This window comes from Apostichopus japonicus, chromosome 17 (assembly GCF_037975245.1).
Source record: "Apostichopus japonicus isolate 1M-3 chromosome 17, ASM3797524v1, whole genome shotgun sequence".
NCBI lineage: Eukaryota > Metazoa > Echinodermata > Holothuroidea > Aspidochirotida > Stichopodidae > Apostichopus > Apostichopus japonicus.
This window is the reverse complement of record NC_092577.1, coordinates 34,504,909-34,524,397: the sequence shown is the minus strand read 5'-3', so window position 1 is coordinate 34,524,397 and position 19,489 is coordinate 34,504,909. Positions and strand designations below refer to the sequence as shown.

The 19,489-nt window shown below is 35.0% G+C and overlaps 1 protein-coding gene across 1 annotated transcript in view; it reads left to right on the top strand.

Moving 5' to 3' along the window:
- Positions 1-19,489, top strand: part of LOC139954890 (gamma-aminobutyric acid type B receptor subunit 1-like) — a 42,269-nt gene that overhangs the window by 7,784 nt on the left and 14,996 nt on the right. The window contains exons 2-6 of the mRNA XM_071954867.1: positions 1,687-1,827; positions 6,547-6,717; positions 13,029-13,130; positions 14,214-14,328; positions 15,736-15,875. Of these exons, the coding sequence (XP_071810968.1) occupies positions 1,687-1,827; positions 6,547-6,717; positions 13,029-13,130; positions 14,214-14,328; positions 15,736-15,875 (669 nt within the window). The remainder of the gene's footprint in view (positions 1-1,686; positions 1,828-6,546; positions 6,718-13,028; positions 13,131-14,213; positions 14,329-15,735; positions 15,876-19,489) is intronic.

Sequence of the window (19,489 nt, the reverse complement as noted above, 5' to 3'; positions counted from 1 at the left end):
TATATATATATATATATATAGATATATATATATATATATATATATATATATATATATATATATATCTATATCTATATTGACCAAAAGGATTTTTTGACAGAAAAATCTACAAAAGGAAAGAACATTTCTGGGAACTAAACCTAAAGACTACGGCACCATCCGGTTTAAACATCAGAAACGATTTGCCGTCCCAGATAAACCAAAACAATTCCTTTGAAATTACGACGGAATCGGATTAAAATTATCCGACTCGGATTAAAATCATCAAAGTTTCCAAAACTTCTGCTAAATCCAGCAGACTTTTAATTCCTTTGATTTCTCTGTCTTTTTTTTTATTATTTTTTTTTTAAGTTTTGTAAAGCGCCTAGAGGCCGTTTGGTATTAAGCGCTATATTAAGAACTTATTTATCTTTATTATTATTAAATCAGTAAGTCGCATTGACTTCACTGCCATGCCGACACTCTTCTCTTTAAAATAGTTTCAATTCCTGCTACTCCTTGTCACTTTCGGTGATCATGCACTGAAGAAAGCTAGTTTTGCTCGAAAGCTCCGCAAAAACCAAACATTGGCTGTTTTACCTCCAATCACTTAATTGAATATATATCCATATATGGATATATGATTTTTCTTGTATACTTGATAAAGTTCATATTAACAAGTATCATATAGTGATTCAACCCAACTACCTCCTAAATTACCTTGCCATGACAAATATGGATTTGGTCAACAAAATACTTTTTTTGTTATGTATCCTTATCGAATAGCTTTTTAATAAACTGCATTAGTCATGTATTTTATCAATACTTAATTACAACAAATATTACCAGGATCAAGGCCGTAAGTATGCCAAAACCAATTAATTATTCTCAACGAGTTCACCAAAGGCTATGTAACATTATTACCCTTTTTTGTACCCTAAATTGTTCATTGTTTTTATAAAAATTTGTCTCCAAAAACGCAAAAGATCTCAAGACTTCAGTTGCAACTATCTCATTTATATCACTGTTGTTATTTTACCAACTCCAGAGAAAACACAAAACCACTTTATTTTCAATGAAATACCATTTTTAATGCAATCGGTTAAAGTCGTGCTTTTTTCCATTTTCTTAGAAAATTGCTTTGAAAACAGAATGTTGTTGACCGATGAGAAGAATTGAAACAAATTGAATACCATACATATTTTTCAGGGAGTTATTATTTTAGTTTTAAAGTTTTCTTCTTGTTGGATATTTCCTTTCCTTGTTTGGATAACTTTGCAATTCTCTCCGGTGATCAAATTATGGCATTAAGATAAGAATTAATCATAAAGAACCTAATCTTATGAAATCTCTCCATGCAAATTTGTCGCTAACTTATTTGTTAGTTTAACTGCGTTAGAAAAAGGCAGAGGAACAGTGCCATGTACACAATTTAAAAGGGTTTTGTTTGGGTGGGAAGGAGTTAGGAGTGGTTAGGGGGTTGGAGGTGAGGGGTTGGGGTGAGGGGTTGAGGGGTGAGGGGGTGAGGAGAACGAGGGGTGTTGGGGTGAGGGTGTGAGGGGGTGGGGAGTTCAAAATTTAAAAGAAAAGTTTTAAAATATTCAATGTTCAGATCAACTGCCCTAAATTGACGTCAGATATATTATATATTATTTACTCTTTCCGTATTACAATGTTCATCTTTTTTCCACCTTTTATCTAATGTAGTGTGATGGAGGGAGAGGAACCGATGAGATGTACAGGGAACTCTACAATAAATCTGTTACCTACATCATGGTCCTTGGAGCTGGCTGTTCCATAGTCACAGCACCTACAGCACAAGCATCGCAATATTGGAATCTATTACAGGTATAGTCAGTCCATCGTTTGACGTATGGTCGTGGGTGTGAGCATAGAGAGAGGGATGGAGGGAGGGAGAAGGGAGGGAGGGAGAAGGGAGGGAGGGAGAAGGGAGGGGGGGGGGAGTCCCTTACGATAAGTCGCCAGTAGAAGTTGTTATAAGTTATGGTCAAATGGAAACACAATGGCTTTGCGATCTAAGGCTTGCAGGTTCGAGTCCTGGCCAGATTATTACCTTGTTGCACTGGCGATGGCTCACTATCTACATACATTGCCTCTCTCCGAACAAGTGTATAAATGGAGACCTGTGAGGTAACTTGTAAATATAGTATGACTTCACCTTATGGGAAGTACCCATGGAGACACGTGGTGCTATGGAGTGTCACGGGAGCGATTCTTTGAGTTATACGGCACACTTGATGGGGAGGGTGGGGGGAGGGGTGACAAGTTACCAATGGCCAGGAATTTGAATGTTGTAAAGTCGTGTGGAAGGTCAAAACTTCAATGGTTAACTTTTAAGTTAGTACGTAGTAGGCCTATACATAGTCATATGTAAGAAAAAATGAATATTTTAATAAAGTGCCCAAATGACTCCCGGGGCCCGACCTTTCCGTCGACGCCCCTTGCTGGGGTGAAAGAGGTTGAGAGGAACACCGATATCATCTAACGGTAAACCGTATTGACATCGCGGTATATTATCACATTCCTGACATCTTCAGTACGGTATCTGTTGTTTTTTTTTTGCTTTTTTCCCTAATGCTTCTTCTCTGTCAACTTGTGGTAAATGTCAGAACCGATGTTAGGATATCGTATACTCGACAACGATGTCCAATGACACAGATGTTATGACTCGGGGATGAAATTTGTTAAGACTGCAGGTCTTCGATTATGTATTATATAGGTCACTTTGCTCTGTTCGTACGTGATCGGTGTCTCTTAGCAACCTAATAAATGGAGTATATAAGACAGTCTAAAACATCTCGTGTACAAATCTTGACCGCTTAATCGAATTAACGAATAATATACTCATCACCTCGGGTTACACTAAAGAAGTACGAAACAAAAGGGGCCCCTTATTATACCTTTATATCACCATTGATGAGGCCAGTGACACAGATTGAGAGTTGTTCTATTAGATAAATTGAACCAGAAAAACTCCAGGTGAGTCTAATAAGAAAAATCAGGCCACTCGTGTATATTATAATGTTTGAAAACGACTTGAAACAAACGAGGAACAAGGAACGCGGTACCTGAGTTAACGTATGTACATATATGGTTCTGTTCTTTATTGTTAGATGCAATCGTGATACTGCGTTTATAGATACTCGTTCGCCATGATCACGTGACTAGTTGTTTCGTCCTGGATAAAATGTCTTCACTAGTATATATAAGGTAACCCAGTGGCGTAGAAAGGTACTTTTGAGTGGGGGGGCTGAAGACTGATGGCCGGCCTGGGAATGGAATTCTTTTGCATTTCCAGGTGGCCTCAGATGCAATTTGGTGCAATATAGCACACTTCAACTCCCACTCCATTTTGTAAAGAATTTTGCATTTTCACCTGGCCTTAAATGCAATTTGGTGCTCCAAATGAAATTTTTTTCTCATTTGGAAATGAAAAAGGGGTTTTCTGACTTGCGGAGCGGGGGGGGGGGGGGGCGGAATGATACTTCCGCCCCCCATATTTTCCACTGGGGGCTGGCGCCCTCGGTTCCTACGCCCTTGAGGTAACCATATGTAAGGTAAATATTACAAGATACATCCTATATCGTAAACTTGCTTCATGTTACATTAGTAATGACAAAGGTCATGTGATAATCATTAGGCGGAGAGGGTGGGGGTGTTTCAAAACACATCTGTATAGGAATTTGCTTGTTAACGGACATTTACTTATAACTGAAGTCACGTGACCTATCATAGTTTATAACAAAAACATATAAAACATGTAATGCATAAGGTCTTTCACCTCTAAACGTTTATTGCCACTACCGTGTGATTGATTAAAGGCTGACTCGGTCTACAATTTAATCCTTCCAAAACTGTTGGAGGAAAATCGATGACATTATCCCTCTGCTGACGTGTAATTTGATGATCGGCAAATCCGACATGTTCTTGAGCCAACATTCACTGCTGTACCCCTATCGATTATGCCGTGTACTGTCCCACTCACTACGGTCTGCTGTAAATGTCACGGCAATTATCAGAAATGTTATGCGGCATATTATGACATTCCCGCCAATATAGTTATTTCCGTAATCATGGAATAACGAGTCGAATGTTATCGTGAAATGGTCTTACTTTCGAATATCCGCCGTCTGTAACTGTTTTGGGCAGTGATCAATTACGCCGTTGATGTTTATCAACCCATCAGATACAGGTCCTTGCAAGAATCGGGTTATTGATATCGTCTAAATTTAAGATGGTTTCCAAACTATGATCCACGTGATTGCGACTTATAATATTTACTAAACGAGTCATGTCAACGAAAGCAAACCAAAATTCTCTTTGGCCCCCCCCCGCCCCGCCCCGCCCCCATCTTGTGTTATATTTTCTTGCTGAAGATCTCATGCCAGCCAGACTTCAGGTAGCTTCCCAAAAGGGGCGAGGTGGGGCGGGGAGGGGAGGGACGGGAGGGGGTGTTTGAAACAGTGCACGGTTTACACCACATACATGTATCTGATGGTGGCGGAACAAAATTTCTCGCGAAATTCGGTACAACATACTTTTTCCGGGTTTGAGGTTTATTCGAATCTTTATAAATCATTGGTAGATTAAAGCAGCCGTTAAAAAGACTATCAGGGAATTTAATGTAGTTAAATAATAAGTCAACAAAATTAAGCTAATGTTTTTCATAAATGTCATCATTCATTGATTTCTAATTTAGTAGTTATATAAACCTCATTTTGTTCGATAGAGCATGAAATAATCATATTGCAGAAAAATAGAACAAACTTTAATGCAGCTCTAAACCTTACAGTAAATGTGACTGAACATTGAGAATCAAAAAGAGTTTTTTTTTTGTAATAATAGAGACAACATACGCATTCAGAACGCACGTAGACGCAATGATCGCTAGACCTGACTTGTCAGAAGAACACAAAAACTGGTATAGGCTAGGTATAACAATGTTACCGTTACACTCAGTAAATCTTTGGAATATTTGTATTATTTTTTGGGGGGGGAGGGGGGGCTCGGATTTGTATTTTGCTTGTTTATTGTTGAAAAATAGAGTTAATTCATCATGACATTTACACTAAGACATTCAAATGTCATTTTATCTCACTTTAACTTCCCTTGACATATTTTCGTTTAGTTTAAACTGTTTTGTTATTGTTGCTGAAAGGCGGTGAAATTTCACTATTTATTATTTATTTATTCCATAGATCTTCTCTGGCAAGAGAAACCTTTAAAGCGATTTATTGAATCAAAGTATTTGTATAGCTGGTTGAATTTTATAACGGAACTTCTCAAGTTGTGTAAAGATATTTTACCAGATGTAATATTGATCCATAGTTTGTAAGTTAATATATATCGATGTTTACTAAACTCACACAAAGAATCGGTACAATTTCCCAAAATTGAAATATCAAGAATATTTAGCAGCAAGGTCGCTTTCCTTCAAACTTGTAACTTGGTGACCCCACTTGTCACCATCAACCATCTTGCCGCCCCTCCAGTGGCTGATATGGTGACCTGGGGAAGGGGTATACCGGGGGATACCCCCCTCAAGTTAAAAGTTTATTTATTCGTCTATCTCACACTCCATTATCTCACCCTCCATTACCTCACCTTCCTCTAACCTTCGTGAATTTACTTCAGATAAATTATTCACCAAATAAAAACGAAATCATTATTCGTAATTATCTTCCAGCCTTCCTTCTCCTAATTGGTATTACTTTCTAATTCATCGACCTCACAAAAACAAAGTGGTAATTTCAGTTCCCAACCTCAACCAGTAATTTAAAATTTCTATTATTTATGTATGCTGCATTATCCGTAAGTAAACAAAAATTATTCGCAATTTTACACCCGTTGTTATGGAAACATTAAGTTGCCGTTGAAATGTGAAGATTTTATTTTCTTCTCCAATTTTGTTGCAATTCATCATTTTGCTGCAAATTTGTGAAATGATCATATTTCGATGCGAGATGTATTTAATGCTCAATTTATCATTTTGATAAAAAATTGTTGAAATGATGACTTTCGTAGCGTAATCACATAATTTTGTGTCCACAAAATGTTGAATTGGTAAAATATATGATGTGTTCACTTTATCATTTTGCTGGCAATTGTTAAATTTCATAACATTTGATAAATAATCATTTCGTCATTTTTGCAGCAAAATGTTGATTTCCTCACGTGACGGATTAAAGAAATTTGTCATCTTGTGAAAAAATGTTAATATTTAACTGGACAACGAATCATTTTGTTTAAATTTCGAATTATCTCAAAAAAAAAAAATTTAACAGTTTGACGTCAACTTATAAAGTTTCCAAAGTTGTCCCCTCTTGTTTTGCTTTTAGCATTCATCGATCTTACCTCAAACAGAGAGAAGAGAAGTACATCCTGACTGTTAGATTCCCACTTCCGGTTCACGTAGAAATCATTTACATAAGTTTCATCTATGCATCTCCAAACTTGCATCACATTCCCAACGTATACCATGTTTCATACATATAGTGATATGAATCACTCTATTTTTGCATAAATTCCTTCCATCTTTTCGCCTAGCTCTCATATTCATCCGCCTCACCTCAACTATCTAATCGGGCCCTCTACCCAATGTTATTCCGCATGTACCCGCCAGAGACAGCCTTCAACGTAGTCAAGTTCGCCATTCTTAAGCACTACGGCTGGAAGAGAGTAGCGACGATTCATCAGAATCTAGACCTCTTCTCATTGGTAAGATTTTATCTTCTTTATATGTATCTGTTTGGGACCGAGGAAGGTAGGGGGGACAAAAGGGGTTTGATTTATTCTAAAGTGTATATTATGTTGTGTTTTTTTCTCACAATTCTATCGTGTCTGCGTTTGCAGGTTGTTCAAATTAATGGCAAATACATCTTCAAACTTTGCTTCGGTAGCCATGAAGATAAACATGCGAGATAGAAATGTCTGATATGTAATCGAAACTATCAAGAGGCCTGCCGAGAAAGACGAGAGAGACAGAGGGGAGAGAGAGACAAGGGGGGGGGGGGTGGAGAGAGAAAGGAGAAAACATTACTAGATATATATGAATGTAGGAATATATTTTTAAATTTTGCAAAGCATTTCAGAATCCAAAATCAATGGCACTTTTTCTTTTTGATCAAAGAAAAAAAATCAAACAAATGTATGTGTAATCGATTGGATTATTACTTAATTTGATTCATCGGTAATTCAGTTTAAGAGATCAACTTCCAATCTAACCGTCTGATGGAAATACGTGATCAGTTTTAAAATGAGAAAACTAGATAGTCATGAAAAAAAAAACGATCGTTGGATAATATGCAACTCACATAAGTAAAGGACATAGCCGAGGCAATATGTCTTCTTTGAAAGTTACTATGGTACTTATATTAGCATTATGATGTTCATTTCTGCGATGGGGTGGGGTGGGAGGGGGCTGTTGTGAGGGCAAGAGGAGGATGGACAATTTAGACTCAGATTCAAAAATTAGTTTATCATCTTCCAGATGGACACTTTTCTATTAAATTGCATGTTCGTTTTCTCTCCGAAAGCTTCAATGTAAAGCTAACAGTTTGTAATTATTCTAAAAAAATAGCAGTCAAGATTTTTCACATTTTCTCTAGCAAATATCCTGAATTCCTTTTTTTAAGTCTGATGTTTTTGCGACCCTTCAATTTTTTCCCCTTAAAACGGGTAGTAGCCTCAAGTTTGACTACCAGCAATCTAGACTACGAAAGTCTGCATTGGGAAATATAGAAGAAAGTCTCAAATTCCCAATTTTGCAAACGAAGTAATAAAACATCATGTCAAATCCGAGGGACGCAAACTTCACCTTATTTGATGACATTTTTAATAATTTGACACTTTGAAGAATAACTAAAAAATCTATTTCAGTTTGATTTGGGATTTTCATGTTATATGCAAAGCGTTGCATAGCTTGAGTTGAGTTTGATTTTAAGTAAAGAAAAAAAAAACAGCTTTTTGAGAAAAGATAAAAAATAAAATATGGTTTTATTGTAATTACGTCCATGGCAAAAGACGGTAAGCATTGTAAAACGAATTACCTCTTTTGTTTTTACTGTTTACGATTCCTCTCATATCTAGGCTGGTTTTCGTTCATGTGAAGGTAAAAATATTATAGTTGCGTCTTCAAATGAAGTCCTTTACTGACAGAAGTGTCAACCAAATTTCCTTCCAACCGTGTTTGTCAACCTTCAATGTCAAGTTGAAAACTCAATCGTTGTTTGATATTTTCGCTCTTAATAAAGCAGTTGATTAAGAATTGATATTTAACTCCTCAAGGCCATCTGAAGGCAATGAAATGGTACTAATGTGCATGAAAACACACAGGTATATATATAGACCTCAGCTTTTGCTATGTAAATGATGCGTGCACATGTCATTAAGTGTTGATCTCTGTATGGAATGGAGGATATGCATTAAGCTCTCTTGTTTAACAGATTTTCTAGGTTTGAGGGAGGATGGGGTGAGGGCTTGGGCAGTAACGGGGCGGAAAGAGGGAGGCGGCGGGGAGAGGGGGGGGGCGGATTACGTCAAATTTGGAGGATTTGCTTCAAGTTCATGTGAACGAACATGAATATGCAAGTTTTGTGAATCACATGACTTGTGAATGTGAACGCGTATTGCTGTGATTGTGAAAGCAAGTAATGTGAACAATTATGAGTTTGAATGGGTGTGGATGTGAATACGTGTGAGTGATGTGTCAGAAGTTTCCGTAACGTGATTGTCTGTGGATGTGAACACCTGTGAAAATACTGCTTGGTGTGAATTTAAATGTTGATGTGGAAGTCAATGTGAAACTGAATGTACCTGTGAATGGCCGTGTGAACTCTTGTGAATGTGAATATTAGTATATGCGTGAACACATGTGGATGTGAATATGAATATGTTGTGGATGTAAATATGTTATGCTGTCAATAAGAATAAATGTCAATGTGAATCTTTGTGAGAGTGAATTTGTGTTTGGATGTGGATATGAATTTTGAGTGTGAATACACTTAAATCTGAATTCATTTAACTGTTAATGTGAATACGTGTTGAAGTGCTAAACCAAGGCCCTATTATACATTCGCCAAAAAAACAAAAACACTTTTACTGGAAAATGTAACAGTGTGAAATATGCGATAAGCATTTTGTTCACATGGTACCGATTTTTCAAGATGTTACATCTACCAAGAAGACCAAAAAAAAAAGACCTAACATCTGGTTAACATTTGATATAACCACCGAAATTGATGTATTTTACGAAGAATTTCCCTAAACTGGTTGCGTTCTCCACTCATAATTTTTCTCGGATTATCTGAATTGATAATTGGTCCCATGTTTTGTTCTACATTGTAAGTGTATAGTGTTACTGTTCTTAATATCCAAACTCCAAAGTGTTTTTGTTTTATGGACCACATAAATTTTGTGTATATATTTCGATAATATATTTCATAAACATCGTAAATTACCAAATTGAAAAAGTTCTTACAAATAAATGGACCAAAATTGATTATATTATTACTTTTTAATGACGTTTGCAATAGCGAAAACTGCACCTTTTCCAAACGATATATACCTTTGAATATTTTTTTATATTTGTCTTTCCTTCGCAAGGATAGAGAATTGGTCCGTATAAGTTGGACATCGTAAATAAAGTCTTTTATACCCATGATATTTTCACGAAATTTTGTTATGACATTTTCAGGGCAGAGTTTTTCTCTTGATGTGGCAAATTTGGTGCCTCCCGTTAAAATAAACGCAGTAAACGGCTCACAAAAGTATACTTCATTAAACTTAGATTTTTTGATAAGCCTTTGTCATTAGAAAACTGACGACTATTTCACAAGCTGGATAAATGTTTTCCGCTTCAATATTTTACCTTATTTTAGAATTTTAATTCTTTTTGTATAGCTCTCTATAAGATTGCCTGTCCATCTACTCATCCAAAAATTGCCTATATCTTCGTACACACACAGACGATATTGAAACACTAAAACAATAAAAGTATAGTTAGAATTCAACACGTAGTTTAAAAAAAAAATCATACTCTGATATTTTCATATCTAATTATGTGGACCAATGACCCCTCGCCATCAATTTCGTATTAGCAAAAAAACAAACCCATAAAACTCTTTAAGAAATCTTTTAAATATCTTCATAGGGGCACAAATAAGGTAAATATCATGTTAAATTGAGACAGTGTTAACAACTAGATCTATTTCAAATTCAAAATGATCGAAATTATTTTAGTAATGTAGCTATTATAAGAATTTTGTGGGCATTTAAAGTGCTCTTTTATCCGCAGAGGTATAAACCCTAAATGTTCCCCCTTTAAATGTCGTAACCAAGAATAACGATAAGCGTTTTCCACAGCTTTGCAAAGTGCTCTGTTTACGAATTTCTTTTACACTTGGGATTGCCTTGAAAGGATATTACATAAACTCGTTACAGCCATCAAATTTTGGAATCGATCAGTGATTGGAGTTTTCATCAATATTAATAATGTGTTAAATCTTTAGTTTATTTATGACCAATTATTACAATTTTCAAATAAAAATTGGCAACCGATAAGTGATTGGATTTTTTAAATGGTGATTCTTAATAATTTGTTAAATCTGTAGTAATTTATGACTGTTATGACAGACAGACAAACATAGATAGAAAGATATATAGATAGATAGTTATATAACAATTACCTCTTTACAGTACGGTAGCTTAAACGGTATTACTCCACAAATATGCTCAAAAGTCAAACTTACATAATGGGCAATCATCCTCAATTTCTTTTTTTTAAATTATTTTACCTGTTTGTCAACTGCCGCTACCTATTAAGTCAACTACTCCTCCCCCACCCCCTGATTACATCTCTTTGTTACATGTTTGTGCAGTCTTTTGTAGTTGTTGTATATATTGTCTCCGTATCTTTTCTTCTTTTCAGGATAAACTGTTCTTTTTTATCGTCGTTGTTATCTTGTCTTTTGTTAGTAATTATTACCTTATTATCGTTTCTCATTGTGATGTACTATATTCCAAATCTGTTCCATTCTGTCTCTCTTTCCTATAATGATTTTGGGTCATTTTTGTCTGCACACACACAAGCTGGAGAATCCCACTGCTGACACCATTTACACATCTGAAAGAAACTCGATTGAACATAATGCTGCAGATAGCATCAAACAGATGAAACGGTCAATAACACAAAGCTGCAATTTTCTTTTTTATCCTCGCAATATCAAAATCTTTGCGATCTTTAATGTGATTGTCAATATGGCTACTTTACATATATATATATCTTATAAAAGGTATACTCTGTAATCTTTATCGGTAAAGTCCTTGCCCTTTTACATGTTACTAACGAACACCTTTGCAAGAGTACAGACTTGATAGATTATTCATTATCTTTGTATCGATTTCATTGGGATACACCATCTTCACCACTCTGTTTTCACCCTGTCTAATCTCCTGTTACCATAAGTACTAGTAAATTCCATCAACTTCTAACGCCCTCTTTTTTTTGTCTTAAAGATGAAAAAAATTTGGTTACTTTCATGTCTTTTCATTTATATACTTTACATGACCCGTCTTTTGTCCTAATTATGTATCACATTAATGACCTGTATAATTACCGTGTTCTACATTTTACATCCGTTTTTAACACCTTCTCACGCTATCCTTTTAAGAACTGTTTTCAAGTCCTCTTTACTAGGATAGAATTTTTCAGATTGGTTTTTTGTTGTTGATTATCTTGATCTCGTTTCAATTGCCATGGCAACTGACACGGAGACGTCATGGGTCTAACTTAAAGGAGCTTTCCGGTTGAATTTGGTCTTGTTAATTTATTCCTTTTTTTGTGGAAACTATTCCATATTAAAAATCATAACAATATAGTTCATTAATTGACTTAATTTTTCAAATGAATTTTTATTCATGTCAAATAATGCAAATTGATTTTTTTCATTTAGCGCGTGGGCGGATGGGAGGGATCGGGGGGGGGGGGTGCGTGTAAAGTTTGCCAATTTGATTGTGGTTTACATGTGAGTTAAAGTTAAACATTAAATTCATCGAAAATCGTATGGGGCGAGGAACTGTTGCTTACCGAAATGCTCGATAGATTTTATAAAAATGCTGAAAAAGTCTAAAAGAAAGTGAATTTAAACAACAAATCTGAATTGCATTTGAGGCAGTCAAGATAGTTAATAACCAAAACATTTGCTTGCACGATTCATAGAATGCCAGCACACTGCAGCTCAGAAATATAGTGTTTCTAACTCTTTCGAATTGAAAGCGAATCGACATTTCAAAATGAACAATTAATAATGTATTTTCTTGTCTCGCTTCCAAGCAACCACTGACATCATTAGCATGGGTATGAACATCTTCCTATTACAGATAAAAGCTCAAAACTGTTCTGTCGTTCGTAAGTGCTTTCAAGTGTGACATGAAGGTATTCCTATCTTGCATTTATGCGTGAGAAAATTGTCCCAACTGGCATAGGGAGATAACATCAAAACTTGAGCTATACTAAAGACTACGAAAAGAAAGTAGGGTCACGTGATTGTGGTACATTCATATACCAAACATTCCTTTGACTGCCGAAGATTTGAATGTAAATGGTTTCGTAGTAAAATAATCTCATTATAACCCTTCTCAGAAAACAAGAACCTCATAACAGATATGCGTTTGTTTTGTATTCTGACCGAGGACTTGAACAAAAGAATTCCAGGTCCTCGGTTGTGATTTCTAAAGAATCACCACGTCCTCGGAAGAATTCTATTGTATGGGGTATTGTTAAGGTTAGGGTACGTGGATTTGAACAATGGAAAATACAATGGGGTCCTCGGTTGGAATGTAATACAAACATGTATGTGTGTGTTTTGTTAGTAATCTGAGATGGCTCAAATATATAAGTGTTTATAAAGATGCAATTTTGTCTCCTGAAGATGTAGAAGACTATACACAGTTTTTATGAAGCAATCACCTTTAGACATTTGAATATCCCTTTCACTATGTAAAACCTCTTTCTTTTCTTCACTCAACAGCCAACTTCAGATTTCCGGGAACAAGCTAAAGATTATGGTATTGAAATAATTGCATCTGAAAGCGTGTCAGGTGACCCGGCGGTTCAACTTGCAAACCTTAAGGTATCTAAGAAATCGATTTTTGTCTTACATTTATTGGGAAAAAGTCTTCAGTTCACAAGCAGTTTATTCCCGTGTGTGTATATGTTGTCCGTTGTTATTAAAGTGTCGAAAACGTATACTCCTCTTCGACCTATAACTCACCATTGCATATCACGTTTAAGACTTTGTATAGGTATGTGAAGATGGCATTGGGTGTGTTTATCTGTAATAATATTGCTGTTCGTAAAAGGCTATAGACACATGCACGTACAAATACATACAAAGTCTTAGGGACATAAATGCATTGAAAGCAAAAAATAAAAAATTGTGCGGGAAAAAAGAAAAGAAAAACGTGACACTTTCACATGTTTCTATTGTAATGCGGTTTATCGATTTTTTCTCTCTTTGTAATTGCTTTTGTGTGCGTGTGTGTGTTTGTGTGTGTTCAAAAATTCAAGACACATCATAGATGCTGCCACTTGGCTATGCGGCATCTATGCGAAATATTTACTTTTAAAATTATCGTAAACGGAATGGATTCCATAACGGAGAAAAAACAGAACGGTATAGATGAATGAACTAACAGTTGCAACACGGCATGCCAAGTATTAATGGGTTCGTGTCACTACAATACATCTATATATATAGGATGTATGCACAGACCAAGGCAAGATGTTGATGACGTCAGAGAATATACGACGCCAGAGAGTAGGTCTGTACTTTAAAACTGTTCAAATATATTGTAACTTAACTGAATAGAGGTCACACCAAATATCAATGAAACCACTCAAATCTCTTCAAACCAAAAATATTACCAGTTCATCAGCTGATAGCCTTATTTGCATATATTAGATTTAGAAAGAGATTTTCCCATTTTTCTTACTGGATAGGACATGAAACCAGGACCGTAATTGATGATATGTGTGGTGCGTGTGCATGTGTGTGTGTGTACATAATGCTACCTAAGTTTACTAAACAAAGACAATTTTGATCAAAACTGAATACATTGTGACAAGTAGAAAAGCACAATGAGATAAAATCAATTACATAAAACGCTACTTTAAGTGGTTTTTAAGTGTTTCGTTTATATGATTTGACTTCCAGGCTCGAGAGGCTAGAATTATTATAGGAAACTTCTACGAGAGTATGGCGAGAAGAGTATTTTGTACTGCTTATAAATTACAGATGTACGGCGAAAACTATGTCTGGATTATTACAGGTAATGTCACGTGATATTTGATTTCCATCTTTATGTAACCATGACGATCAGATCAAATTTCAGATTAAAACTATAAGTAGCTAGTTCTTACAACGACACATGTGTACACCTACACACATACATATATATTTATGTTTATATATATATATATATAGATTTCTATTTATATATATATATATATATATAAATATATATATATATATATATATAGATTTCTATATATATAAATATATTTCTATATATATATATATATATATATATATATATAGATATGTATTAATAAATAGTTATATAATAAATTATTAAGTATTTACTGACAATTATTTATATACGTATAGGTAAATGCTTGAATATCAGGTATTCTAAACAGTCAAATTAAATACCACCCAGCTTATAATTAATGATTAATTATTACTTTCTTGGTAATTCAATTCAGACCTTGGGGAATGACAAGGGGGAATAACATTTAACGTAAGATAATCGTGTTACAGTCACGTTCTAAATAATTGCTTTTTCAAATTAATTCGGGAAACATGAGTCGAAAAGCGAGTAATAAATATTATTTATATATTTCTAATGGTAGATAAAAGTGGCACTAAGTGTGGACGTGACAAAATTATATCACATTTCCATCTAAATATGTTATTGCTATAAGTCTAGATATGAAAAGATAATCTCGGAGCAAATGTTTTTTTTTCGTAATCTTTTCCATTTCTTTTACTGAATATCTTTATTGATTTCTCCTTGCAAATGGATTACATTTAAAATATTTGCTTAGCTGCTTGTGTGGACGGATCTCAAGGTTTCATCAATATGGACGTTTTGTAAGAATATAATCTTCCTTCCTCTATGGATTAAAAATCTTGGTACACACACTAAGAAATAAATATGTTTCGCAATGATGACGTCAGATATCCCGCCGTTGCCAGATGCAAAGTTTGATAAGGGTTCATACGATCACCATGAAACACGTTCACATGATTTGGTTGTAGTAATTTAGAAGAAAAAAAAGATGGTATCAATTTTTGATGGAATCATCATCTTTGGAAAAGGGAGAGTCGCTTTGAGCCAATTCAGTGCACTGACATTAGAGTTAAACATCGTGGGCCTACCCCCTCCACCCTACCCCCCCCCCAGTATAAAAATTAAGTAAAGGGTAGAAATCACAATAATATCATTTATACCCATTTCTTTTTTAATCAAGAAGAATGTTTTCTTTTAATTACCATACTGAAAGAAAACTTAAGTAAAGCGCCTTGAGTACAGTCCATGTGTCTAAGCTAAAAAAAAGGGAAATTAAATAAGCAATCGCGATTTTAAAGGTTCAATGGAAATATGATAATATTACAAAAGAAGAAGAAGTAGCAAAAAAGGCAAAATTACCTTTTTTCGATACATTTTCATCAGGTTGGTACACGATGTTCTGGTGGAAGAATGTTAGCGACACCGACTGTACTCTGGCAGAGATGAGGGAGGCAGTGAGAGGATATTTCTCAATCGATGCTTTACCAAAGAATTTATCACCTAATCCTGGATTAGCAAATATTGTAAGTATCCTTTCAAACAGATGGCGACTTTTTTTTTTACAATGTATACCGTCTGTAGCAACAAAAATCCTTTTCTCGCATTGTTATACTATAGTTTTTATTTCCTTTTGGCCACGTCAAATTTTTAAACCTTCGAAAACGTTTGTTATTTCTTAAGAACACAACACAACAGAAACAAAATCAATCAAAGTGGGTTATTGTTTTGTCATTGAAAATTCACTCCCTGTTTATTTAGCTGACACAGGCAGGGACTACAACATTGGTACAGTGGATGTACATAAATTAGCCCACTTGACATCTATGCGATGTCTTAAACCCTTGTCATAAAGTAGTTTGGAACTTACAAGCTAGTTGTAACTGCATTGGGACAGGAAGACAATACGTGCCATACACTTTATTAAGTCACTGAGTGAATAAGTTTGTAATTGGACTATACATATGATATTTTCACTAAGTTTGACTACTTTGATTAATTTTACTAATATACCTCCAACGAGGCTTGTTAAGTCGTGTTAATTAAATTGCCATGACCAACCAAGTTAACGACATTCACATTTCTGTTAATCTATGACGTCATCAAAATATACTGTGCATTAATTTGCCGGTATTGTGTTCGCATTCACTAGTTCTATTTATTGTCGTGCCACCCCCCCCCCCACACCCCCCTTTTATTTTTTAGTGTGTTAAGACCGGGTAGATATGAGATGTTGAACTTTCCATGAAATAGTTCACTTCAACATCCAAGTGAGAAAAAAACAAAAAAACAATCTTATTATGAAACTGATATAAATAGATACAAAAATGATTCATTTCGTCGCTCTCCCCGAGGGAATCTCTCAAGTAGGTTAATGTGCTACGTTAAAGGGGTCTTCTATTGATAATAAAATATAAAAAATGTATATAGGAATATGTGACAAGTTCTGCTTTACTAAACACATTATGTACACAATGATCTGGTGAATTATACATTGTTGTATGTGGCAACAGTGGAATGAATGGCATGACCATGTCATTTGAACTGAATATTACTTTGTTCTGTGTTTTAATGTACAAACACATACAATGTTCATCTACAGACACTACATATGTCCATGATAGACCCGATTTCAGTTGTATAAGAGGTTACATACCCCCCCCCCCTCACCACCCCACCCCTGTGTTTGAAGCTCTAACAAAATTATTAGCACAGCTTTGCGTGTAGAACTAGGTAATTATATACCTGAGTTATAGCCTAGATATGTCTCTGAATTTACCGTTTCGTATTAAGAAGAATTCTGGGGAAGACCTTCCCAAACCCCCTGCATTGAATTCGACTTCCACCTCATCAGGGCAACCCCCTCCTCCAATCCCCCAATCAATCTTTTTCAAATCCTGGATTCGCGCATGCGTGATGCAATGGAATGAGAGTGCATTGTCCGCTATAAGCGTACATTTTAAATAATTTAAATGCTTTTAATGAAACAAAACATGTCAAGTGTTGCGAACGCCGTTGCCTTGGTAAGCGTCACTTATATCTCATCTATCGTGACTCTTTACTACAGGGGTATATATTTTAAACCTGATTAACAATGACAACTTATCTCGATTGTGAATCCTGAAGCTAAGGAGAGACGGAATATCGAATTCCAATATGTTGTCCTACCCAGTGCTTCTAATTTGAGATAATGTTCAGCAATGTTTAGTCTTCAAATGGAGTCGAATGACAGTTAGAAGTTAGTAAGTTGACAACGGCACGAAATGCTTGACAAAGTAGGAGACTTAGTTAAATTTTGGGTTTAATCCTTGTCAGGAAAATGACATCAAAAGTAAAATTTCAAGAGAGGGAAAGGGGAGGATGGAGGGAACTTTTGAGGGGTCGGGGGCGGGGACCGGGACAGGGACGTGCAGGAAGAGGAGGGTTGTGATGTCATCAAGATTCCTATGTTTTCTTTTTCTCCTTCTTTCTTAGACTGATTTGCTTTCAACAATGATACATTCGGGATAACCCAAGGAGTCAGTTTTCTTCTGTATTTTTAATTTTTATAAACTTACAAATTTTCAATATATTTCGTTCTTTCTTTGCCTTGCTTGTCTCTTTGAAACATACCTTACTTCTCTTTTATGAACGGATTCAGTTTGTTTTCAGAAAAAAAAACATTACAAAATCTTAAAAACAAAGAAAAAACACAGAGAAAATGACAACAAAAAAGAGAGGAAAAAACAGACGAATTTGTAAACGGGTTATCTGTTTGAACTTTTGATGAAAATCTTTTGAAGCAGAAAATGTTGCAAACTTATTCAGGTTTCCCATCTTGATTTATTCTGTACTCTTAATATTTTTAATCATAATATCATTTTCTGTTTAATTTCAACAAGAATAATGCTTCTTGGATTATATTCAGATTTTACGCTCAGACGTCTTAATCATAAAAAAAAAGCAAAACAACTCACTTTGACATGATGATTCGCTTTCGGAATAATTCAATCCGCTTCAGACGAACTGATTAGGTTTAACGGTTTGAAATAAATAGATTAAAGTTAAGGACATTAGTGCGGACAAGCGTAAAGTGTGACCATTTATCATGACATTGACCGCTAGATCCCTATCGGCTATACGAGATTTTCTTATTTTGACAGGTGTTTTTGTTTTCTACTTTCACGTATTGGAGAAAAATCGCAACATTTTGCTCTCTTTTTAGTCTCAAATCTTTCCTATTGACCAAATTTTGGGATGCTGAAGAAAATTGTATTCGCTGGAAGATTATAAATAGACTACCAACAAATCGAGTTGAAGTCGTTTCCGTTCACAAAAACTGAAAGAAAGAAAAAAACCCACAAATGATATAAAAGCAACGACAATAGAAATGATTAACTTCAGGTACGGAAACTTGGGATCATAAAAAACGCCAAAAGTTTGTGCCATTTTCAGTAAATTTTCAGAAAATGACCTAGTCTCTTTTTAATTAGTAGCAGAGCTCAATTGAAGACAAAAATCGGTCGAAGAGATGCTAACGGCTGTTAAGTTTCCTGTTATACATTGATTACACGCGATACTCACACGATAAGAAGATCGCTCGGAAATTTAATGCATATTCTCAAATTGTTGATGGATTTATATATATATATATATATATATATATATATATATATATATATATATATATATATATATATAATTTCTTGAAGAATTATTGTAGAAAATAATTGGATGATAGATATCTTAACTTACTCAATTGGTAATAAGTGTTTTCATTGATATAAACAGTTCTATTATTTGCGAAAGACTTACTTTAGTCGATTTCCTATACGAACGCTATACGTTGATTACTTTGTTTGAGTTTTATTTCTGCAATGAGTAATGAGGGAACTTTAAAACCTCAATCTATAACTATAGTCCCATCTTTAATATCTTCGTAGACCTCTGAAGAAACACTGCAGTGTTTATCAAGATAACAGTCATCAGTTTTGTTAAAACACGTGTCTTTTGCTCCACTTGGTCTGTGGCACCTTTTAAACGTATGAATGAATGTTATCATTATATATTACATAGCGCAATCTTAATCTTTTTGAACGTCTTCGCCTAAGGCATTTGTTGATTTTAACAAAACAGTAGACGAAAGACAATTTCTTCATAT